This window comes from Akebia trifoliata, chromosome 8 (genome assembly GCF_017979445.1).
Source record: "Akebia trifoliata isolate Shusen 1 chromosome 8, ASM1797944v1, whole genome shotgun sequence".
In the NCBI taxonomy this organism is placed as follows: Eukaryota; Viridiplantae; Streptophyta; class Magnoliopsida; order Ranunculales; family Lardizabalaceae; genus Akebia; species Akebia trifoliata.
Window position 1 is genome coordinate 49,730,127 of NC_141382.1, and position 26,003 is coordinate 49,756,129.

General features: G+C 35.0%; 2 protein-coding genes and 1 long non-coding RNA gene across 7 annotated transcripts; 1 reads left to right on the plus strand and 2 right to left on the minus strand.

The window, feature by feature from the left end:
* Positions 1-3,846: 3,846 nt before the first annotated feature.
* LOC147397511 (uncharacterized) lies at positions 3,847-8,027 on the plus strand. The gene is made up of 3 exons (XR_015180262.1): positions 3,847-3,998; positions 7,546-7,613; positions 7,738-8,027. It is a non-coding gene; the product is annotated as an uncharacterized LOC147397511 (long non-coding RNA).
* A 138-nt stretch (positions 8,028-8,165) lies between these two features.
* LOC147397512 (uncharacterized) lies at positions 8,166-16,152 on the minus strand. Of its 3 annotated transcripts, none has more exons than XM_086449226.1 (4): positions 16,017-16,152; positions 14,530-15,663; positions 11,921-13,219; positions 8,166-8,929 (listed from the first exon to the last, which is right to left on the minus strand). In XM_086449226.1, the coding sequence occupies exons 2-4, from the start codon at positions 15,033-15,035 to the stop codon at positions 8,311-8,313; spliced, it is 2,424 nt and encodes an 807-aa protein (XP_086305352.1). In that variant the 5' UTR covers positions 15,036-15,663; positions 16,017-16,152; the 3' UTR covers positions 8,166-8,310. The 3 variants fall into 3 exon arrangements, with proteins under 3 accessions (XP_086305352.1, XP_086305351.1, XP_086305353.1); XM_086449225.1 differs by having other exon boundaries at positions 14,530-15,140; positions 15,541-16,072; XM_086449227.1 differs by having other exon boundaries at positions 8,248-8,929; positions 11,921-12,778; positions 14,530-16,072.
* A 62-nt stretch (positions 16,153-16,214) lies between these two features.
* Positions 16,215-25,628, minus strand: LOC147397513 (putative protein phosphatase 2C 59). 3 transcript variants are annotated; one of them, XM_086449229.1, is made up of 9 exons: positions 25,472-25,627; positions 24,916-25,137; positions 21,272-21,399; positions 21,061-21,159; positions 20,820-20,978; positions 20,091-20,177; positions 19,898-19,989; positions 17,231-17,305; positions 16,215-16,638 (listed from the first exon to the last, which is right to left on the minus strand). In XM_086449229.1, the coding sequence occupies exons 2-9, from the start codon at positions 24,990-24,992 to the stop codon at positions 16,480-16,482; spliced, it is 876 nt and encodes a 291-aa protein (XP_086305355.1). In that variant the 5' UTR covers positions 24,993-25,137; positions 25,472-25,627; the 3' UTR covers positions 16,215-16,479. The 3 variants fall into 3 exon arrangements, with proteins under 3 accessions (XP_086305355.1, XP_086305358.1, XP_086305357.1); XM_086449232.1 differs by having other exon boundaries at positions 17,224-17,305; XM_086449231.1 differs by lacking the exon at positions 17,231-17,305 and having other exon boundaries at positions 25,472-25,628.
* Between the last annotated feature and the right edge of the window lie 375 nt (positions 25,629-26,003).

The following is a 26,003-nucleotide window of genomic DNA, read 5'->3' on the forward strand; positions in this document are numbered from 1 at the left end:
ACCCATATTTGGGATTTGCCTAATCCATAAACCATGATCTTATCCAATAACTAGTCCTAAGGCACGTGCAACACCCACACATCACATGCATAGGTAAGTGAGGGAAAATGATAGAAAAATTATGGTCAATGGGAGGATTTGATTTAGATTAGGGTTAAAACTCTAATGCACAACATTTAAATCCTTAAAAACATTAACAAATATTTTAAAAAATATTGATAACAAGAACTTGGTGGATAATGCGTTAAATTTATACAAAATAATCATTTTTTTTGTTTGCTTATGTCGGTCGACATGTGTTAAGTCATATCAATAGGACACGAGCAACATAGCTTAAATCATATCTACAAGACACGAGCGACATGAAATAAGCTATGTCAGATGTGTCTTGTCGACATTTTTTTTGTACTTAAAAATTTTATGTTTGCACGTGGTTTAAATCATGTTAGACGAGTCCTATTGTTACTAATTTTTTCTGTAAAATACAAAATACGAAAATGAAAATCGATAAATACATTAAAAAATACAAGATTTATCTACAACTTTTGAACTATCATATTCGTTGTAATTGTAATCATTTGATTTAGTTATTTCCTTTTTAGATTGAGTTCTTGAGTCATTCATTTGAGTTCAAAGAAATAAAATAAATAATAAAAAAAACTTAAAGAAAGAATGAGATTTCAATAATAATCATCTTTCATTATCATAATCCATCGAAATAATAATTTTTAGAATCTTTTCAACTCTAAAATTAATGGAAAATAAAAGAGCAAAGAAGAATTATCCTCATCTTCTCTATTGGCATCAAGAGAAATTTAGAATTTTAAATATTTAATTATTATGGTGAATCCAAATATTAATACAAATGGGTTCCACTCCTCTCCTCTCTTTATTTCTTCTTCAAGTGGGTGCCAGTTTTGCGACTCATAGTGATTATTTCGCAAGCCTACGCAATGCACGCTTCAGTCAACAAAATGCATGTAGCACATGTTGATCTGATAGACCCCAAATTTAATGGTCAGGATTAATTAAAAATAATTGTACGGACTTCATGATGCTTCTCCTGATCTGTCGCTTTTAATTCTTATCCTTGTTTCAAATGCCACAAGGCGCTATTTTGGGCCCACTGAAAGTTGGACCACCTCTAAATAAATCAACACAAAATAATCATTCTGATTGAAGACTTCAAGCTGTTAGACTTTTTGGGCTTTTTTTGTTCTTTTCCTTTGGGCCCTTTGACTGGTTTGTGAGTGGGTTACAAGCCATTAAAGAAAATATTTCTCGTTTGAAGAAAGTCTACCATCTACTGGGCTAAACATTCTTGGGTCAATGAGCCTCGAATAGTATGACATGTGTGATGTAGAAGGATAAGGAGTGAAGTACACACTTACTATTGGTTGTATAATATCAAGACTTTTTCATTGATTTGGTCAAGGTCGAATGTAGGCAACTCAAATCATTTCTTACAAAGAGAGGCACGTCAAGTATGCCTCATTATCTTGCCAAATAAGTCAGGAAATAAGAAAAGAAACATATGATCTACAAAATAAAACTTTAAATTATGATCAAATTCAACTTTAGGTCAACTTTTTTATGTGGTTAGAATTAGTCTTCATGGCATTTATGGCACAAAGTGCATCAATCATCTAACATGATCTTCATAAAAGCTCAATAAATATTGAGTGTAGATTCAATCTAATTCAGAAAAAAGAAGGAATAAATTATGTTTTATTGCCCATTAAATGATGTGCATCCAAAGAGGCTAGGACCCACCATTGGACAAGTTTCTCATGGAAGATCTTCCAGGACAAAGTTGACTTGATTAAATGATCCTAACCATCCAAAGTACTGACTTCCCAATATATAGAGATTTTTGGCTTTTTTTCCACGTTAATCGGAGACCTGTCTATAATGAAAATGGTAGTATTTATAAGTAGGAGATTTAATATAAATATTTCATGATTACAGGTAGAATATATAATAAATATGAGTAATGATTTTCGGACGTCCCCTCTGACATACGTTTCAATCATAGAACTATAGATCATTTTCCTTGGAATACGCAGAGTTATAAATTTTTTGTGTATCCCGAGGCAAATAATCTATGATTCTATGATGGGGCCATTCGATTATCATGACTCATTGTATATTATGAAACTAATAATGGTATAAATGTGCATAAGAAGTAATTAGCAACAACATTTAGAACATTTTTCCATCCATTACGTTACACTAGTGTGTGGTATGTAAGTTTCCACGCGTTACAAAATTTAACACTTATTCGTGTTTATAATAATTTTAAGTGATTGTTCTAGGAATTTTAAATTAGATAGTTATATACCATGTAATGTCCTTTAATATAGGAAATTTTTACTATTTAAAAATTAATATAGATTTGAGTCAACAATACCTAATTACCCTTTCTCATTTAATAGTAAAGATTAGGGTAGGGTGGTCGATGGATTGATTTCGAGTGGGATTGGGTCAATCTCGGCCCACACGGTAAGAATCATATGGAATTGATCCAATAAGAATCAAGCTGAATTTTTTTATCAAATCTCAAGCTTAGGATCCAAATTCGATTTGATATACAAAATATAAACAAACTTCATATGTTTAAAACAAAATATAATATAATTTACATAATTTTGCATATTTTATCGGACCGATCAGATTGGGACATGGTTGATACTTATTGGAATCCAAATTTGTCATATTTTATAAAATTTATTGACTAAATCGGAATTCATTGAGGTTTCTAATTCAAAATAGTAAGTGTTTCTAGAGATATGTAATAGATAATTTATAAAGAAAATAAAAATAAAAAGGGCGGTAGAGTAATTATACTAGTTTTATATACATTATTGTACGTATAAAACAAAATTTATAAATGCCATTATTATCCATTTTTCTTAATAATTTTATACCTGAATAATAACATGAATAATGCTGAAGTGACTTTAGGCTGGAACTTTATATCGCACTTCTTAATGTGAAAGTGTATGGGAATCATAGATGCTTTTCATCAAGATACGAGGGAAAATTTTTTTATAATTCATATCAACTTTCACGTCAAGAAGTACGATATGAGGTTCCAGCTTGAGGGTCACTCTAGCACGACTCTAATAACATGTATGACGGAGATATTTTAAAGATGAGTAGTAATGGAGTGATCTCATTTCACACTTTTCTGGGTGGAGGTGTACATAGAATCATAGATGCTTTCACTCGTATCTTAATAAAAAGCATCTATGGTTCGTACACACCTCCACATCACCGTAGTGTGAAATAAGGTCAATCTTGAGGCCACTTCAGCCTTATTCTTTAAAGATCCTTTACAAGGGCATTCTATTGATCATCCGCATGCCACGTCGGAATGTCTTAGACCGACTGATCGATGAGTGTTTTTGTCTCACCCATTCGATCGACCTACTCCCAAGATTAGGGCCATTGATAGGGTTCCAATTAAGTAAATGATGGAATCACTCTAATCAAATGGTCAAGGTTCACTCACAAGACTGATATTTTGTGAGTAGATCCACCAAAAATTGATCCAAATTTTTCATAAGCATGTGAGAGTCCAAACAATGGAAACTTAGGAGTTGGATGGCTACAAAACTCCCTGAAGTACTTGATCCAATCTACCACCAAGACCAAGCAAGCAAACCCACGAGACATTTAATGATTCAAGGGACCCTTTGCATGTGAAGCAGAATCCTTGTTAGCCATCTGCCGTTTTATTCATCAATATTTTTTATTTTTTATTTTTTAATAATGAAAGTATTATTCTTCCAAAAAAATTTTACCTATTTTAATGAGAAAATGAATATTTTTTTTATTTTATTCTATAGAAAATGAATCAAATGAATTTTGTCTGAATATTGTTATATTCAACAAAAAAAAATGACATTAAGCTAAGTTGTAACGAGATTCCATCTCCTCCATCGGTTGGACTTCTCAATTTCTTCATTGTCTCCACTCTTCAATAATCCATTCAGGTAGCTCTCTCTCTCTCATTTTCTTTTTGACAAATCGACCAAAATAAATTAAAATATAAGATTTGAAAGCAACGAAAAAATAGATCTAAAGTCAAATCGATCTCTACAAGTTCGTAGAAAAGAACTGAAATCAAATCGATGTATATAACTCTTTAAAATTTTATATTTTTCTTTCTCCTAACGATAGGAATATGCACTCTTCCCTCTCTCTCATTTATTCAAGCTCAAGGGATGTTTATATATTTTGTTGAATTTTTTTATTTAGTTTATTATATCTTGAATTTTTCGATGGTTGCTTGAAATCTAAATTTTAATTTTTTTTAATTAAGCATTGATATTTCTGATTGTTCAAATCTTCTTAAGGAATTATATGATTAAGAATTTTATTAGAATATTGTAAATTTTTTATTAAATTTTTAGATTGATAATTAACTCATTCTAATTATTTATTGAATTACCCAAGTGGGAGAGGAATTAATTATTTTTTGGATTCTAATTTATTATATGTTTGTCATATATTCAATATTCTTGAGTCCTAATTCACATAATTGAAATTTTCCTAACTTGAAAATCATTGGATTATGATAATTATATTACTATATAAGTTGGCTCCTTTTCAAAACATACCAAATTATTTGTTTTTGAATTTTTGATGTGAGATGTATAAAGTATATACTGATTAATATACAAAAAGAATATTTTTATGGCACACCAAACTTTACTTATAATATATATCATTATTTATGACGCACCAATCTTTACTCGTAATAATCTCTTCTTGTTGTCCTTTCTTCTTTTATCCACTTTTTGACATCAGAATTGGAAGGGTTGCTAGGGATAGGATTCGGAGAGTGGGAGAGTGAGGTGTGACAGCAAAAGTAGGAGATGATCACACCTTATCAATTTGTATAACTTATTAGTTGATTTTTAATAATTAATAATAGGAGTTCTCATATATAAAATATTTTTTCAACCTTTTATAATTTTAAATCATATTTATCTAACCAAATATTTTTAAAATATTGAACTTATAATTTTAATTTTTAAAATATTTTTTTCATGACTCACAGGATACCTAACCCCTTATTATTTAAATATTGAACTTATATTGCCTTACAATTACTAACTTACATCCATCCACGCACTGTGGGGATGACCATTCTTTTTTTTCCCATCATCACACCCTGGTGAGTGTATTTTTGTTTTCCACACTCGGGTGCGTCATACCCCAATTAAGCCTCGTGACCCTCAGGGACGGATCCAAGATTTTCTTATAGTGGGGGCAAACTATGGTTGGTTGTATAGTTGAAGAACTTGAAGATGAATGATTTTAAAGAGAAATTCATAAGTTTATTTTTGTTAGAAAGTGAAGAAAAGGATATTTAGGTCATTTTCAGTTAGTATATGAGAAGGTGCGGTCAAGAGGCAATGTCATCAACAAAAAATTGAAAGAGAGGGGGGGTTGAGGAAATAGGGACAATGGGGCATGTAATTAGTTGAAAATATAGGGGTGTCTTAAAGTTCTGTGGGGGGCAATTGTCCCCACGAGCTCCTTACTAACTCCGCCCCTGGTGACCCTCTGATATTCATAGTTGTTCCCCTCTCCAATAGATCGATCTTTTGGAATAGTTAGTTGGTTTGCCTAGTATCAAAGCGAGAGGTTCGTATAGGTTACAGATTCGATTCTTTCCACCCTTATGGGTGAGGGGAGTGTTGGGTGTATATTTTCCTCTACTCTCAAGTGTGTTATACCCCAGTTGAGCGTCGTCACCCTCTTATAATTATAGTTCTTCTCCCCCTATCCAACGGATCAGCTTTTTGTAGTAGTTGGCTGGTTAACACACCCCATTTTTTTCCCCGCCCATGAGAGTCACGAAACACCCAAAATGAATCCCATCGAACCACCTTCTCCCTACACCCAAAATGAATCTCTTGCACTTGTTCGATTCCTTGAAACCTAGAGTAATTACATCGTCAATGGGCTGGTGATGCTTGTACCTCAAAACTCTAGTCCAAACCTGATCAGTCTAATGGTTGGGTCTAGTCAGACCAAATAAACTACTCAGATACGCCCAATACAGTTCTCTAGATCAACTTGTTAATATCTGTAGTACGTTACCATCCTCGTCCAAAGAGTCTTAACCCAAAGATTTGAAGTTGGTTAAATGAATCTTATTCCTCCATTCTACTCTCCCTTTGAGTCTTGTCTTCTATTATTGAAAGGGTGTTCATATCTTCTTTTGGAGTGACTCGTGGAAAAGCACATGATCCATACCCTTAAAACACAAAATCCAATGATTGGAATTTATAATTGTTCCAATATTTTACATATACTCATAAGAGGGAGAAATAAAACAGAAATTAATGACAAGACAATAATTAAAATCATGTATCTTCAACTTGAGAGAAATTAACAGATAAATAATTCTCACTAGTTAGATTCTCATGGACCAAATTCGTTTAAGTGGGATCTTTTACTCGCTTTTTTTTTTCCACCATGAATGTTTTATGAAACTCATTGGCTTCAAAATTTTGAGTATCCTACTAATAAACTCAACAATAATGGTGTATTAGTTGAGTTTGTATCAAATGATATTAGAGCTCGTAAGTAATATGTCCTGTATTCAAATCTAAAGAGAATGGTCTCGAGAAAGAATTATCCGAGGACCCTAGAAGAAAGGTACCAAAGCGAAAACCATCAAGAGTGGGCCACACTGGATGCAACAGATAAGGGGAAAATTCGAGCAAAAGTGTACCAAAGTTATAAAAAAATAAAAATAAAAATAAAAAACACCATAAAATGTGGTAAGTATCGATGTCGACTATGAAGCGTGGTGGTGTGTTAGGACTTGAGAGAGAAGATACTAACTTTCCACACCATAATTGCTTAAAATCTTGATCATCTATGAGTTAAATTTGATCTCGAGGATCGATGATTTAGATTTCCCACTTATTACAAGATGAAATTCATGAATTTTTCAACTCTAATAATGAGTAAACATGCGTATATGCGTGATCAGGCGATGGTGATAGACAGTGGTTGTCCTTATTGGTGAGGACAAGACATGGCTAGGGTCATCACCAGTTAGTGGTCTTGTTTGGTTCGGAACATACACGTAGATTTAACCCCCCAAAACACTGTTTCTCTTACTCTCTTTAACTCTTTCTCTTTTTATCCCTCCACAACCATCGAGGGAGAATCAGAAGGGAGAAGATTTTTATTTTAAAAGGGTCAGATTATTCAGGGCTGTGTGGTGGTATTGGGTCTCACTCATTCACACATATAGAAGAACCTCATAAATGGGCTGAGACATGGTTCCCCACCCATTGTTTAATTATTGATCCTCTCTCTCTCTCTCGCTCTCTCTCCATCTTCCTATTTATTTAGGCTCACACCCCTTTTCCTCCCAAGAGAAACCTTTCATTTCGTTTATAATAATGAAAGATTTTTGTATAATTTTCTTCTGTTTTCTTGCAATTACTTTATATCTCTCATACCCAAGCATCACACATGCTTCTACTTCATCTTCTTCAACATTGCACACAGGAAGGAAAACCATGAGAGAATTGAGGTTGACAGTGTTCGAGCATCGTCATGAAAGCCTAAAAAAAGAGGTGGGTTGGTAGATATAGATCAAACTTGAAGCACCCAACATACATCTTTTTTTTTTTTCTTTCTTTTGTTGTTGGAAATTGTGGTTGATAAGGATTACAAATATGATTGTGTTCATTAATTTAGGTGATCAACATTGAAGGGGCTTCTGGAGGAGGCGATAATGATGGTGAGGATGAAGACGGGCTGGTTTACCACGTCGATTATCGTGGAGTGTCCACACATCCTAATCCAACACCCAAACATCCTGGACCATAGGAGTGCTCAAATCCCCACCTGAATGTACAATATTTCTAATTGATAGAACACTGTAATGCTTCATATAGTTATATGGATTTATTCCACCATGGGAATCTTGAAAACTTGGTAAATTAATATGTACTGTTTACTAAGTATAATAAACTGGAACATTAATAAAAAACTTACCACAATAGTGTTGATACCTAACCAACGACCAGCCGACCGAGATCTGTTTAAGCCAGCATATAGTTTAGAAGATTCTTATATGGACCTTGTAACCTCATGTTGTAACATCGAGTGACGTCCAATTGAGCTGCACAAGGTGATAATCTCTTTTGAGTTTTTTTAAAATGTAGAGATATATTACACCATCTACCGCAGCAAAAGAAAAGGGGATCTGAAATCCAAAATTTAATTCATATTAGAAATTGACAGGTTAGAAAGCAGTAATCAAGTTGCTCAAGTACAATGCAGTGAAAGCATCCCATTCATATATTGGGTTCTGGCTCTCTTATACTTGTGAAGCAGTTTCTCAAAGTTCTCAGATACATCCTCGAATACCACCTCCCGACAGAATCTAGACTTAACTTGCATAAATTCAGCTTCTGCATCCTCCATATGGTCCTTACACAATGGGAGAGAATTCTTGAATTCGGTCGAAAGAATATTCCAATCAGGATCTTCCTCGGTATCTCCCTCCGGACAAAGGTGTCGAAGCCACCTCATCCGTTGAAACAAATTTTCATTCTTCTCTTGAATAGCTACTTCAACACACTTGAACACCTCCGAGAATCTTGCTTCTTTGTCAATTCTTTTAATTACATAGCTGAAAGTAGTTCTCTGGTTCAGATCGAGAGCATCATTTTGTTGTTTGTCTTTTGTAACTGATGGCAAGGAAAATGCGACAACCATGCAAGCCTTCCGAAAGGTGGGATCATGATCTCCAATAAGTTGGATTGAGACGTGCAAAAGATGGATGGACATAACATTCAGTATTCCCATAAAAGAATCGACGGGTGTAAATTGTGGTGGTTTCTTGTTCCAACAATGAAGAGCAACATGAGCAAAGCCCTCCCACCTGTAGTAAACCTAAATCCCAATTAGTATATGAGAAACCAAAACCATTCTAGGATGGAAAATTTCAAGAAAAATAAAAATGGCCATCTCAGACAAGCACGTCTGACACAATTATTTTATCATTATTTCAAACTATATTTATCCAACACATCCATCGTTTGTATGTATTGCTATAAATAAATCAATAGCAATAATAACTGATATAACTTTGAGGTCAAGGGTTCGAATAAAGTTTACCCAATTTTTTTTAAAAAGGCAATAACTTCTTTCATTAATTTTGTATAATTGTGGACATGCCCACTAGCTGGTTTTACAAAGGAAAAGTGCGTCCGACACCCTATTATGTCCATTTGACACCAATGACATGTCCACATAAGTTGAAACAAAGATGTGTGACTCCACATGCATTAAGGGGCTCACAATTTTAGGAAATGTTACAAACCATGGGATATTCCTTAAATATAAGAAAAGCAAAATTATTAATAAAATATTGATCAGAGATTAAATCAGTAAGAGAGCATGCATTGGCCACCCAACAGAAACTAAATACATCGGACAACAATCTTTAAACATTTTTTGTTGAACGAAAGGCTAAAATTTTAGAAAATACAAAAAAAGTAGATCACTTCGTAAATAATTTACTCCAAAATCATCATCTACTATTCATCCAAAAACATCACCCATTTTAAAGTATCCAGTTAACGCAAAATAAATACATTCTTACACCAACCAAAACAACGTGAACAAGTGTAACATGGTATTACAATGACCAAGATTTCAATATAATATCAGTGGTGAAAGCATTTATCAATCCTGAATGGTAATTGAGGCCACCACTTGAAAGACACAAGGGCCAAAAAAGTCAAATCAATAGAATGAACTAATCAGTTCAAATAATAGGCATTGTCCTTTTTCCTTTGGACCATTGGCCCTGGCTTTTATGCTAGTCAAAATTAAGCAGTTGGGGTCAGGGAGAGGGATTCAGCTAGTGGGAAGCACCAAATACAAGAATTAGTTCATCAATGGAACATTCTGGCCCTCAAGCATGTGCAAGCACATAATGTACGACAAAAGCACAATGAAAACTATAATGCCAAATTTTGATGTAACACAGCAGGGCCAGAAGGGTTTCTCTTCCCATATTACCCCAGTTAATGAAACTAGAACTCAAGGGTAGGGTTGGGATCGGCCTAGTTAATGAAACTAGGCAGAATTTGGGTTGGTTATTAACTTTTGTATTGGTTTCTGAGGACGTAAAAGGGAGTGCTTAAATTAGGGAGTTAAGAGTTAATCTCAAGGAATGATTTTCGCAGCTTGAGAGTTTGATGATAGAGTTCAAAGGAATTGAATTAGGTTGAGGCGAGGTCGAATGTAAGAGCTGGGAAAGGTTTCAATGGGATCCTGAAACAAAGGGTTCAGAGAAAGAAAGGGACTGGTCATGAGCAAGCTTTTAGGGAATTGATGGACACAGTTCAAATATGGTGGGTAATGAGATAGAATCACTTTATCGTTATGGAAAAGTGGAAGAACTACAATTGGAATCAGAGACAACAGTCTCCACCAACGGCTGAATCAGCAACATCTAGCAAGAGTTCACACTTCACAAGAAAACAGCCAAATGATTGAAACAATTCTTAATTAAATTTCATAAAAGAAGAGAGTACAAAGGTATAAACAGATGGAGCTGACAGCGTCCTTGTTCTCTAACATACTCTTAACTTACAACATATAACAGGAACTACCTAAAAGATCCATTACTAAACTCATAAGAATTCACTTAATCTAAGGCCTTGTTTTGTTGCTTAGAAATTAAATCCAGTCAAATATATTTTCATTAGAAATTTTTGTTACAATCATTGTTTAGCAGAGTGTTCTTTAGTGTTTTGTGGCAACAAATTATCAGAAAGAGATTTTCCCAAAATTCTTTTGCTTTTTTAGACCTTGTATGGATGCTTGGAAAGTTATTCCCGTAAAAAGAAATTTTACAATTTGAAAACTGCATAACAGAAGATATCTATTGAAGGAAATATTTGTGATAAACTTCCACATAGGGCATTAATTGACATTTTTCACAGTGAACTTTCCAGAAAAAAATTTATGTGCAATCGTACAAAGTATAATTTGAAATAATTTAAAAAGTTATTCCAGAGCGACTAAAAAACAACTGGAATGATCTAAAGCTTATATTTTACATAATTTTTAAACTAGAACCCAAATAGAAGGTAACTAGTAGCTGCAACATGGCCCTATGGACTACTTATTGGGTTGTTTGATAGCCTGGTTTTCCTTCTTGTTTATCAGTATAATAGCTCTGTTGTTTCCATTCCTTCTTGGACTCCAATGAGGATCCACTGCTTCTTTCCAAAGCAGATCTCATTCCTCATTAGCACATGTATGGTAAAAACCTGGTTCTCTACAACATAGACTACATACATACTACGTTCTGGATAATTGGAACGAGAAATAATAGATAATTGCATCAAATTGTGGTTACAAATTGATCATTTAAAAAACAATGATCGTGTCCAAAAAACATAGATCTCACAATCAAATGCATTCTTCCAAGATACAGAGGACAACTGCTATGAGAAACCATCCATTTTTACCTATATATATATATAACATAAATCACACAATCTAATGCATTCTTCCAAGATACAGGGGATAATTGCATTGAGAAACCATCCAGTTTTGGTTTGGGTTCTGTTGACTCAAGAAATAACACAAGATCTTGACCATGTACAAACAACATCCAACAGTTAACAATTATCCTTGAGATAAGCATCCTTGGGATATGATCCCTATAAAATCTCAACCGTTGGATTTTTTTTTTCTACACGGTCAAGATCTTGTGTTATTTTTTGAGTCATATTTCTAGAGTCAACGGAACCAGACCCACATATATATATATATATGAAACATTTAAAAAAGAAAGAAAGAAATTATCCAGTTCATCAGAACAGCATGAAAATCAAATTTACAAAGCACTTACTCAAATGGGGGCTCAACCTCAATCCCAAGTGTCATGTGTAAGGAAAACTCAGTAGATGCATCATGTGTCTCAGGACTGCCATCATCTGCTGTCGTACACGCCTCATGAGGACAACCTCTTGGAATATATAAAATATCACCTTCTCCGAGCAAAAACTGTTTGCAATCAGATACAACACTCTCACTCTCCAAACCAAGCAAATTATCAAGAGGTTCATATAATCGAGGTAGGTACAAAGTTGGCCGAGGAAAGACAGTCCACTGCTTTTGTCCAATAAGTTGGCATACAAACACACAATGATCATCATAGTGTCGAGCCAAACCCTGGGATCTAGGTGGGGTCAGGTACGCATTGGCACCAACAGATGGTTGACCAAATAGAACTGCAAACCCATCGGCAATAGCAGCAATGTTCTCTGAGCGGAACTCCATCCCACGAAGAGCGATCGTATAACCGTCTTGATGTGCCTCTTCACATTTCTTAACATTACCAATGTTGATAAAATCAGGACAGTTTATGCCAGTAGACTCTCTACATTTTGTAAGGAAATGTACCTCTCTTTTCAAGTTCCCTTGATTGGGTTCATGAATCACCTCCACTGTTTTTACGACTCTGATGTCCTGCCCGTAGACTATAGGGTGACCCAATCTGTCTTTCAACTGTTTCAAGAAATTAAGGATGTCTAGTTCATCTGAAGGGAGAGGTGGACACGAAATGATCCCTCCTAAAATGGAGGAAAGGATGGCATTTAATGTTCCTTTAAAGTTGAAAGATTGAACAAAAGAGCTGAAAATATCATCATGAGCCTTCAAAGGGTTTGAGAGTGAGCTTAAAAGAAGCGGTGAATCCTCCCAATAGCTAAACATAAAATGTTCAAATTCAGACTGGTTAGGACCAAATATGTGTCTTTTAACCATCTCAGATGTGCAAGTAATAGCACGATGATCAAGATTAATAGAAAGTCTAAAAATGCTTTCTGCTAGTTCATGAGATCTCACTTTGATAAAACTGAAATTTCTCTCTTGTTTGCATTCTGTAATGTTTTTCTGTAAATGTTGATCTTGTACTTGCAGCCACAACAATTTTAAATAACTCAAGAAGTGTTCAGAGAGTTTCCTAAGGATTTCTGCCAATTGCTTCATATTGCAGGCGTTGATGAGGGTCACTGTGGTATCAAGAACTACGAATGGAAGCTCATCTTCTATAATTCCTACTCCATGACAATAATCTATTTCTTTCCCTGTGTTGCTTAGAGAAACATATTTTGCAAAAGAAGTAGTATCCTGAAGAAATACGGACCTATGGGATGTCAGATTAGAGTTATGTATGAAATTGACAAAAGAGGAATGGAGTGCAGTTTTAGGGAACTCCACGCTTATATAGAAAGAGAAAATGAGTCAACCTTAGGTTAGGTTAAACATAAACCCATGATTAAATACTATTAAATGCCAAAGACCACATAGAAATCATGTTGAATAGTCCAACCACACAATGAGTGGTCTCGTCCGTTGGTTCACTTGGTTCGAATTCAGGTTCGCAATTCGTGGAGGTAGTTCATAGTGGATTTGTAAGTCATTTATGTTACTCTCATAGAAGACGACTCAAGACAAGGGGGCATATCATCAGTTTAAAACCAAAGGGGTATCTTTAATATTAACCAAATCTTTGAATTTTCGAAACAAGGGTTCTCTCTAATATTGATTAAACCATGGGGGCATCTCTAAAAATTCACCAAAGCCATCCCAAGATTCCTAATCTCATGGAAAGATGACTTAAAATTGGAGGAACAAATAGTCTATCTAATTAAACCATTACTTCAAGTCAAATTATATGATTAGGGTGGGAATAACTCACTTGTACAGTTGGTACACCTGGCATGATGATCTTCATGTTGCCCCACGATGGAAGTAAGAAATAGTTTTAGATTTAACCTAACTCTCGTACAGCACTTGGTAATTAATACCCAATATCCAATGGAAAATATCACTTGGCTTTTATATGACCAAACTTATGTCCAATATGAAGTAAAGTGGCTGCCAAGCAAAGGACCCGAACCCAACTGCTAAAAGGGTCGAACTCCGAGATCCATAGGACTAAAAATCAAGTATGACTGATAATCTCAACCATTTCAATTTGTATTTTATTTCTTTTTATGATGCCAAAAAGTCCACTTAAAAATCTGGAGAGAGACCCTACTTGGTACTCTACAAATCATTTGCAATTACAAATGATTTACACTGCAAATGTTTTTGTGATGAAAATTTTATTATTGCTTGGTAGCCATCGGGAAATCTCTTGCGAATCATTTGCTTGGTACGTGAAATTGTTCTTCATCATCTGTGTAGATGTTTTTTTTCCTCGCAATGCAAATCATTTTCAGCTCGTAACCAAGTACCCATACAATTGATCTCGGTAAATTATTTACATTTTAGCATACCATGTAGGGCCAAAAAGACATCAAACATGCTGATTTTTAGCCAGGAAAGTCTTATAATTAGGGCTCATTCTTTCTCTTTTTCTTTAAGAAGTTCAATGAAGAGTTTAAGGAGTTTTGCTTTCTTTGGATTAATCGCATAATAATCAAAATTCAAAACCGAATAAATACTCACATTAGCTTCTCCACAGAGGAGAATTCGCAGAGTCGTAAGCGCCCAAACGATGTTGATGAGAGATCCAAAACAGCGTTGCACGCAGCCATTGATACTCGCTTACTTCGACTACTTAATGCGGACAATAAAGCCTTTATGATTTCAGCATCAGAAGCGATTCTCTCATTTGCTTCGAAAGATAAGAGAGCAGCGGAACCAACAATCTCAGCACTTCGACAAGCGATTGAAGGATATTTGGTGGTTCTCAGAAGCGATGGGAACAGTGATAGCAAAGCGTCGTTGTTTTGTAGGGTTATGGATTCGAGTGATCGATGGAGTTTCTGCAAATATTTCTTCAAGATGGTTCGGGCGAAGTGGGTGTGCACGTTAGCAAGGGCTGAGAGAATTAGAGGGAACATCATCGTGTGCACGTTAGAGAGATTATCAGAAGGGAAATTGGACTTGTTGTAGTCGTAATTTTCTTCTGTGTTCTTCCTCTTCTGCTGCTTCCCCATCATCATCATCATCTTCTGTAAGTTGCTTTACGTGTGCCACAGCTTCTGTAGTAACCAGTCTTCTAAGCGCTCGCTTGAGTGACTGCGTTCTGGGTCGTCACTGCAGCATTTGTATTTCTGTTGAGACAGGTTTCTTGTGAGGCCTTACTAAGTAAGTATTATTAGTAAGGGTCCTTGGGCTCACATCTCTTGGCATCCAAAAACATGGTCAGATGCTTCAAGGGTTTGTAGAGGATGAAATTCTATGAAATTTTTACTATTAAAAAAACAAAAATTGATTTTTCACCGTTAATCTCATTTTTAAGTTTGAGAGTTATGCAGAAGTTCAATAGCCGTCCATTTTCAAAACGTAGGATCTAGTTCAAAGAGATTTTTGTTTTTCTTTTCTGAGTTTTCTGATGAAACTAAAGGGCTGTGGTGTTGGATTTCTCGAAGTGATAATCCATTTGAGCAAAACGACCTTAGTAAGACTCAAAATCTTATTATGTTAGTAAGGAAAGGTTTTATCTTTTCTTACATAGCGAAATCCGGATTGTCCTTCTGTTATTAATCATCTGGTCTTGCCACCTCATACAAATATTCTGCCACGTTGCAGAGAGCATGAAAGGCCAGAGGTGCTGCAACATAGAGTAGTTGTGACCTGTTGGGGTTCAAAGTGCCCAAAAATATATTAGGACTTAAATCCAAATAACTACAACAAATTTTGTTTAAACCTGGAACCATGTAATCAGTTTTGTTTTAATGTTATGCAGGGCTCTTCATAAAATTGCCTCATTTGGTGAGTATGCCATCTTATATATATAATTGATGGTCCTACACTCCGATGTTGTTTGAATGGCTAGAAATAAATTTAACAGGTGATCCCAACCATCCAACAAAAATATGTATCTCATTAATTGGCAGTGTGAACTCCTGGGTATATCCACCCAAGTAGAACAAATGATAAAATCCACCAACTGGTACAAAAGATGATAAAAGACGTAACAAACTTACAAGGTCGTGTGTAGTTGAATCCAAACCTAAACCCTCAAGACCAATGTCCATCGAAACATCAGTATAAAAGCTAAAACCTGATCATTACACACTGTCAACATTATTCAATATTCAAACTAATAAGTGATCTTCATCCCAACCAGAATAAGAGAAAGATACCAGGTTAAGGGCGGACATGGTTGAAATAACCGCTAATACTTGATTAACACCAGTGCACTAGAAAGAAAAGGTCAACTACAATGTCCAAAATACAAAACATAAGTCTTTACAGGTTCACATAACACCCATACTCCCAAGGGCTGAAAATATGACAACCACATTCTTTCCTTTGTCTATTACAACATTAGGATTACAATTCTATCGTAGTTTTCCTATAAATAGCTTTGCAAAAGTGTGACTTGTTTCAGTTCCATCTTGATCCAGATCCAAACCCAAACCCGTGTACAGAGCTAGGAAAAGATGCTTACTCGGAGCTTCTATGAGATGAGGCCCCTTGGTTAGCCAGGAAACGGACAACAATGCAAGTAATGTTATCTGCACTCCCTCTCTGATATGCTTCCTGCATCAGCCTCTTGGCTGCCTGCTCCGGATCCTCAATGGATTTGATCATGGAAACAGCCTCCTGACATATATCAGAAAACAAGTGATGGAAGTGTTAGTTTTGGAAGTAAAAGAATTGTGTTTGTGGTGACAAGGACAGTTGTGCAACCCCCCCCCCCCCCCCCCCCCTCCCTCTTCCCCCTCTCGGCTATGTTAAGCATGTTGTAGACTAGTTGATTGGTATAAGTGTAACACATCTTGGATGGACAATAGTCAAAGAACTTCATATTGATCTAGCTTTTTCAACCAACGTCCAGTCGAGCAAAATAATCAAAAAGAGTTAAATAGGGGAAAAAACATAAATCTAAAGATAATATAGTGGGGATGGTTATTGATCTTTGCATTAGTCAAAGAACTTCATATTGATCTAGCTTTTTCAACCAACGTCCAGTCGAGCAAAATAATCAGAAAGAGTTAAATAGGGGAAAAAACAGAAATCTAAAGCTAATATAGTGGGGATGGTTATTGATCTTTGCATTATTCTGTATTTTGATTTGCATGTTCAGGCTACTGCTCATCCAAGAAGTGACCATCAGATAAAGGGCAAAAAACAAACACTCCCTCAATGGATGCACAATGAAGAAGATATGTTTGGAATGAAAATTACGTAAAACCTCATTTGTGACAACATCCCACAATCCATCACTCGCAAGGATAAGAAATTCAAGCGAGTTGTCAATCACTTCTTCCTGCAATGTGCATCGCAATGTGAGTCAGTAGCTGTAGTGTGGAAATAAAAATAAAAGTGGGATAAAAATGAGATCTCAAAAGCAGTCCATCATTTCCATCACAAAACATGTTTTTGTAAGGACTTCATGTCTCCTACAGTAATAGTAAGAGCATTTGTCTAGCAGCAATGCTATCTATGTGTTAAGTTCACACAGTGCTCCGTCAATTTGCATTGTAAGGATGAGTCTGTGATAGATACAGTCAGTGATGGGCATTGATGTCTCTAAATAGGGGAGAGTGAGGCAGAAAATGATGTGGATTGAGGAAGCAAGAAGATAAATGGAGGGAAATGTGAAAACACACTTTATTAAAAATTTGGATGATGATTACATTACCCCTATTGGGTTTATATAGATTTGAAAAGGTCTACCAATATGGAATGATAATTAATCAATCCAATCTAATATAATTGATGCCAATCTAAATCTTAAGATAAGTGATGAGATGTACAAAAATTATACAGTGCATCTCATGCACATTACTATAATGCATATAACTTATCTCTATATCAACCTCCTGCAATCAAACGGTTTTTAGAAGAACGAATGTGCAATTAACTATATGGAAAATGAGCCCTTGATATCAAAAGTTGTTGATCGATGGACAAAAACATCTAATCGTGCTTGGTGGTCACTGCCTGTCTATGAAATCCATCATTGTCGTATCCTGATAGATTTCAGATCTATTGAAGCCGACTATTCACTAGATCAGATCTATCATGACCTCTCTCAACAGCATGCAAAGAGTAGGATCATGTGGCTTGAACAAGAACTCTCTAAATTGGTCTTGTGTAAAACAATATAGGAAATCGTGAGGCATGGGTTCATGGATTAGGAGAGTTCACAAAGCTATAGAGGAAGGTAGGGAAAAGAGAATGGAAAACCAAAGGGAAGATTTAAGTCTGGTGACATCAATGGCACCACCCCCAGAGAGTTGCAAACCAATATCAACATCCCAGTAAAGGTTGTGCTCGGATACCATGAAGAAATTTTACTTTATTGGAATTTTAAAGGCTGATTACATTAGCCTTATTGGGTTTACATATTTTCAAAGGTCTACCAATATGAAAAAGACAATCAAACAATCAAACAATCCAATCAAATGTACCAAATTGATGCCAATCTACATCTTTAAGATATGCGATGAGCTGCACCATAGCAATGATAAAGTGTATCTCACGCACATAAACATAATGTTTATAACATATCTCTATCAGAATGCATTGGCAAGTATGACTCTAGAAGAGTTGAATGGAGAAATAGGATTCGAGTTGCCAAACACAATTTTTCAAATTAAGGCGATGATGAATAAATTAAAATAACTTATTTCAAAAGATAATAAAGAATAGGTCCTCAATAATAATTTTAAAAAATGGATCAGGCCATGTTTATAGGTAGAATAGGCCTATGTAATTTTTATTTTCAAAGTTTAGTTTATCAAATACCACATCAGTTCTATATTCATTCTACTTAATTTTATTGTTTTTTTTTTCCCACCTTCTAGACCAATGTTTCCAAAGGAGCTGGAGGCTTAGGCCTTAAGGCCCATTTTAGAACCTTGCCCACCCTCATTGAACACCTTGAGGCTTTCAGTAAAGGCTCTTTTACCCCTAAGGATTGCACTTTAATCAAAGAGGATGCACATGTTTTCTTTATAAAATAAATAAATAAATAACATGTTTATACATGTGAGAATGCACATGCCTTTTTGGCGTCTTTTGATTAAGGCATACATCTTATGGGAAGGGATGTGTTGTATTTATGCTCCCATCCCCCTCTATTACAAGAGTCTTTATTATAGAGTTGTCTCTGCAATAACATCCAATTTACATGCATCTCTGACTCTTCTACTTCCAATAGTTTTGTTTTCCCCTTATTTCAACTTTTCTCTCCATGCCAAACCTACACCTCCACTTCTTCCAGTATTAGAGTGGTGTTTTGCCTTCGTTGCGCACTAAAAGGTGTTGATATTGTTTGAGAGATTAAATCTTAAATACAGATGTGATACAATTTAATTTGGTTTTGATGAGTTTGGAATTCGGATTTGGATATCAAACTTTGGAGCCTAAAATTATGACTTGTCATAATTTTTTCAGACTTCCCCTGATTTTTCTCTTTTATTAGAACTTTTGCTATTTATTAATTTATATATTTAAATTGGGGTTAGACCCAGCTCAGTTGCTTTGACACATTGCAAAACAACTTTGAGGTCGTGGATTCAAGTCCAGCTTACCCATCAAAAAAAAAAAAAAAATACGTATTTAAATCTATTTCAAAATGCATGATCATCGGTTTATGCCTTATGCTTGATGCTTTGGCTAGCGAAACGCCTTAGCATTCAAAATCAATGATTTGAATAAAACTAAATACTTACTATTTATCTACATTCCTAATATTGTTAAGTCAGCCAGTGTCACATTCTAAGTACTACATACATGAATGCAACAAACACATCCATTCAGTTGTATGCATACCAAAATTATTACAAAGATATTAGACATATAACTTGGTTGAAGAACAGGTAAATGAATAATATCAATACAACATTTATACCTGAATTTCTGGGTCTGCAACAACATATTGTTTCAAGAGCCTATCACCAAATGCACGAGATACAGCAAGAACACCACCCACTCTCCAGGTGCCTGAGTGACAAATGTTCGGGTCATTACAATAAAATAATATAATGAAACACAAAAACTTACAAAATGTATGCTGCTTAGGCTAATGGAGTAGTTGTTCATACCAGCCCACATCACAAACCCCCCAGCATCTTCAATCCGTTGCCGCTCGTCAGTTTGGTCTGGCTTGTGATCTCGTGAAACAGCTATAGCTGCAGGAAATTACAAGATTCTTTTTATAGATGGTGTATGATGGAAGCAATTAAACAATGTAACAAGCAACTAATCCTTCAAGAAACTTCCAAAATTGACAGCACAAACATATATTTTCTTAGGGCCTAAGTTTGAAAGTATAAAAAAAATCCAATAATGAGAAAATGGCAAAACATATCTCACGCCTTTTTTAGTCCATCTATAATTCTTTTTTTTTTTTTACATTACAACAACAACAACAACAACAAAGCCTTATCCCAAAGATTTGGAGTCGGTTAAACGAATCTTGCTCCTCCATTCCGCCTTATCCAAAGTCAAGTCTTTCCTTCCCACTGCACCCGGGCACATTTTGTAATTGAAATAAATATTTTTACAAATAAAAAAGAATCTCCTAAAAACTAAAAACTAATTCCAGCATGCGTGATGCAATGCTACGTTTACGTGATACATGGTGCTTCTTATTTGATTAGTGGAATATTAATCAATCCTCTTCAACATGATTTCTTCACATTGGATTGGGTTTTCTTTTTTGGTAGGTATTGGGTAATCATTTTCATGTGGTTTTTATCCTATGTTTGAGCATAAGATGTAACTTTATTACGCACAGAAAAACAGCTAAAAACAGAGCTGTATAAGCTTACCATTTCCACCCCTACAGATAACAGCTCTGGAGTCCCCGACATTTGCAACTAGCAAACGATCACCAACAAGAATGGCAGTAGATGCTGTTGAGCCAGCATCCCTGTTCTGACCATTTTCTGATTTGAGAAATTCTGAGTCTGTGTGGTTGTAGGCATCAGCTGCAGACAGGAGGAAGCTTACATAAGCAGTATGCAAAATACAAAACCACAATTATACTCACATGAGGGAAAATACAAGCACCTATAGCCAATTTGGTATCAGAGATAAACTTTGGATGGCTGGTCAAATTACTGAAGAGGTTTTGTTTAACATACTCTGCGGCTCGAGCACCCCCATGACCTGAAACAACCAAAGACAAACAAATTACTTTATATATATGTAGGGATAAAGAACAACAGTCAGTATTTTAAGTGTGAAATGCACTCGTGCTTTGAGAGGGAGAACTGCATACCATCAAAGACTCCAAACAGACCAACTATCTCTCCATCAACTCCATCAATTCGGGTCTCATAGAAATCTTCCATTGAAGCCCTTTTTCCAGGGGAGCTTGCATATCCATAGCTAAAGTTTCCATTCTGACTGTTGCCATGAATAAGGTTCATAATTAGTATGAAGACACCCATGCATGCTTTGCACTATAGATTGGAACAAAAACTCAAGTGAGTAAATACTGTGTTTCCAAAATTGACCGTATAATATTTTTGCACTGAACATGACCGAATCTCAAATAACACAATCCATCATCAATAGGAAGATTTAACTGCTAATACCATAATATAGTACAGCACGGATCACTGAGAGATGCCCTTGTCAAACATTGAAAATAAGGCTTGTGGCTTTGGTGTTATATTTTAACCAACTTAAACAAATAATAATAATCTTTCATTATTGTAATAAACATAAAAAAAAAAATTGAAGTAAAGGTTTATAAGGGCTCATTACTGGAATGTACAATATCTATTGATAAGAGCATTTATACACTTGGTGCTATATATTCCATATAGAAAATCTTTATACAGAGGGTGGAAATTCAAAACCAATTGCACAGGGCAATCCAGGACCTGAATAATTCAGTTAGAAAAGAAGTCCAACAGGTGTCACACCCGAATCCGCATGGTGTTGAAACCCCACAAGGTTTAGCTCATAAATGCTTGACCTTGGAAGGTTTTCTTCAAACAAAATATCTAAATTTGGGTGAGTTGACAGAAGAGTAGTCCAACATGGAACAAAATAGCAAGAAGTAAATGCATCTTTCCAAAAACTGCAAATAGGCAGAACTGTTTTTCAATTCATGGGTGCAAGATGGAATGTGCAGCTGAGACCTTCAGTCCAATCACAAATAATGCAGTGTGAAACCACGCAGATTATTAGTGATGAGTATGACCCACAGACATGAAGACTACTTTTTTGCTTCCATGTAGATTGGGAACAGACATTGGATGTCCATATGTATGATAGCATTCAAACAACATATCCCAAGGCTAGATCTGTTACATTGTTGTATAAAATAATAAGTAAATGCAGACTCCAACACCCAGTGGTACTTAGACATTTATACTCGAGTTTTGTTGGGCTGGCATTTGGGGCCCACTTGGACACTTCCTAACATAGCACAACACTCCCATAGTGGTTGGAAAGCACCAAGGAATCACCCCTATTCACCTCATGGTCACTGAATAATTGCAAGAAGATTGTTCCTTTTATTAAGTAAAAGAGACTGATGTATAATAACAATTTTTTTAAGAAAATAACTCTTTCCAAAAGAAGAAACTAGGAAGCAAAGTGGGCTTGTCCACAACATTTTTAGCAAGAGATTGACATGCTCATCGGCCCGGCCTACAAAATTTCTTTCAACTAAAGAATAAAGATTTGAAGCAATTATCTTATATGAGGAGTAAAAATTACAAATAATGGAATTTGATTCTATACTTCAAATGTTGAGTTATATTTAGTAGGCTAGAATTAAGGAAATAATTAATTGCAATGCTTATTTAAACCATTAGAGCTCATTCATATTTAGGTAACTTTTAGTCAAAGATTCATTTTACATAAAGTATTTATCATAAGATAATATTGATTCTTAATAAAAACTCAGAAGTCTTGTGCAGTTCATAAATCATTATTATGTCATAATTATTACAAATTAACGCTAACTTATTACTAAAGAGTCGCGATCCAAAATGCTGTCCCGTTCCTGTAGCAGATACGGTGTCTACATGGCACTTTTTGGTTGGACATTAAACACATTGGGCTACGTGTCATGTAGAAAGAAAACGGCTCGATTAAGGTCCCAACGTGTTTTAAACTCCTAGCAAAAGGTGCTAAGTAGACATCTTTCCTATTCTATAAGAACAGGACACCGTTCTGGATCCTAATTCATTACTAAAATTGAAGTACTAATTAACATAAATAACATGTAAAACCTTTCAAATTTAAATTACTTATGAATATAGAATTTCATTAAAGACACTACTCTGGTTTCCTACCATGACTCTTACACATGTAGGGGCAGAGTCGCACAATGACATCAACCATAATGTGTCATACACCAATATGATAAATGAAGTGTTTCTTACTAATACACTATTTCATTAATTAATTAACATGTACAAGAAAAATAAATTGCATCATACTCATTATAAAGAAAAAAGTACATCAGCACTACATTGAACTGAAGATTTCAAGGGATAAACATGAACATAAATCCTTTTGGAATGGTTTTTTTCCCTCTCATTGAGAAGGTATATCCATGTACAAGTTTCACTATCATTTTTTTTTTCTTAATTTTTTTTATAGGTAAGCCTGTTTTTAATGAGTTTAATAACTTGGCGTTAGCGAGCCTCGAACCCAGGTCTCTAGTAACATCACCCAAAGAATTTACCAACTAAGCTAGTTGGAAACTGCAGGCACAAAGATAACTTATCAAAGATATCTATCATTCTTTTCTCTTGACTCTATTTTATTTTTGTCATAACTGGTATTCCTTATTTTTTCTTTTGGAAGCAATGAATTTTTATCATAACTGGTATTCCTGATTTTTAGTATTTTCAAGAAAATATATCAAAATTTAGGGAAAATTACTAAATGGGGGTTAAATATTTTAATATTTGCAAAAGAAAGCTCGCTAAACTGTCTAGCGACTTAATTCGTTTTTCGTAATTTTTGGGAAAATAGATTATTTTTTGTAACTATTAAAATGTTTAACCTATTTATCAAAAAATAATAATAATAATGTTTAACCCTCTTTTAGTAATTATCCCCAAAATTTAATATCGTGTTTGTCGTATATACTTTAAATTAAACTACTAAAATTAGTTACTGCATGATATGTTCTCTTGTTACACTGAATTAAAGTAAATTCATTTTTTATACTAACGGACCATAACTAGAACCAAATTCATAATTTTTTCCTACAATAACCATGTTGACTTCTCTCTTGAGTTTCATTTGGATTCCTTGTGTCGCTACTCACTATGCAAAATGAAGTGATTGAAAATTAAATTTAGAGGTTGTTACGTCAAACACTCAAGGATACTTTGATGCTTTGCAACTAATGCATGTGGCCATGGTAATGCTGCCACGCCACCGTCGATCCTCAATCCAAGACATCAGATGCAATACACTTCATCATTATTTCCCTCAAAGACGTTCAAACACACATATTGTCAGAAACCACGAACTACCTTAATAAGAATTTTTATATTTCTTCATCATAGTGAGATTGACGCGTGTCCACGTGACAATTTTTGTCTAAGACTAGATTTCCCAAATCAAGAAGAATGTCCAAGTAAATTTAAAACAACATGTGCTTGAATAAGGTGATTAATCGAATTAGAAACAGGATTAGAGTCTACTTAATTGAACATCCATTCATTTTAAAATCAAATCAATTTCCTCATAATTCAATACTCCATTAATCTGAGATCTACACAAGCTGAATCATTTTTTATAATAAACAGATCATCAACAATTATTAATTACACATGCAAGACAATAATTGATTCGCTGTTCTAAAAATAGACAGAAATCAGATAGATCCTGGTATTAATTACATGTAAACACCAAATTAATTCTAATTAATGAAGAGCAATTCACCTGAGACCACCACCGCTGACAGGGGCATCATCAAACTGATGTCCGCTGCTAGAAAAAATGGAATTCCAATAGCCCATGATCTTGATTAGACAAACTACCTTAAAAGGGAAACTATTTTATTTCGAGATAATATAAAAGAAAAAAATTTCTATTAGTGGATGCGAATGAAATTTAGAGATCCAGATAATCGCCACATCATGTCCATTTCTCGAACCTAAGAACCTGTCAAATAAAAAAGGATTCTAATTTAAAGGGAAAAAAACATTCTGATCATATGCATCGTAACAGAAATTCAAAATAAAAATTAACAAAAAAAATCAAAACGAAGAGCTTATAACGAAGATTAATCAAATCACGAGGTTCAACAGATTAAGTCTGGTGCAAAAGGAACAAAAAAAATAAAACGAAAACTCAAAGATAAATCTAGGATCTGAGAATTCAATCTGCATGAACGAATTAATCGATGCGTGAAATGAAATCGAGAAAATACTACTAGAGAGAAGAAATCAAGGACATGAGAGAGAGAGAGAGAGAGAGAGAGAGAGAGAAACCCTACCTGAGACAGATGCCATGAGAGAAGAGAGAACATAAAGACCTTAATGGAGAAGACGACGATCAGGAGAGAGAGAGAGAGAGGATCAAAACTAAAACCAGAGCGGTTTCGCAGTTTCTCTGTAAGGAACGCAAGCGAAGGAGCGATGTCGAAAAAAGAAAAATAACAAAAAAGGCGTGTCTTTCTGTTTCTTCGCACCAAAACGGGGTCATACGTATCGCTGATGCTTGTGCCAGCTTTCGAAGACCCAGTCAAGTCTACAATATAACCGTCAAGTCGTCCTCTCTCCTTCTGCTTATCCACATGTCACTAGCCAGAGCATGGGACCCACCATCCCAACAACATTTTTTTACTTCAGTGTAGTGGCTGATCCTTCAAAAATGATGATTAGGTAAGGAGCTATCCAATGATCCAGATTTACTATATTCTTTTTTTCCGCCTATTTTCTTCACTTTTATGGTTTCTGCTTAATTTGCTCATTTGCACCATTGGCCTTGGAAAAGATTTGAGTTGGACCGGACATGTCCAATGGACA

Coding starts and splice junctions, on each gene's coding strand:
- LOC147397512 (XM_086449226.1), bottom strand. CDS start 15,035: ATGATGATGATGATGGGGAAGCAGCAGAAGAGGAAGAACACAGAAGAA. Junction 13,220..14,529: donor TCCTCTGTGGAGAAGCTAAT/GTGAGTATTTAT, acceptor GACATCCCATAG/GTCCGTATTTCTTCAGGATA. Junction 8,930..11,920: donor GAGGTTGAGCCCCCATTTGA/GTAAGTGCTTTG, acceptor GGTTTACTACAG/GTGGGAGGGCTTTGCTCATG.
- LOC147397513 (XM_086449229.1), bottom strand. CDS start 24,992: ATGGGCTATTGGAATTCCATTTTTTCTAGCAGCGGACATCAGTTTGAT. Junction 21,400..24,915: donor GTCAGCGGTGGTGGTCTCAG/GTGAATTGCTCT, acceptor TCATGGCAACAG/TCAGAATGGAAACTTTAGCT. Junction 20,979..21,060: donor TGATACCAAATTGGCTATAG/GTGCTTGTATTT, acceptor TCCTGTCTGCAG/CTGATGCCTACAACCACACA.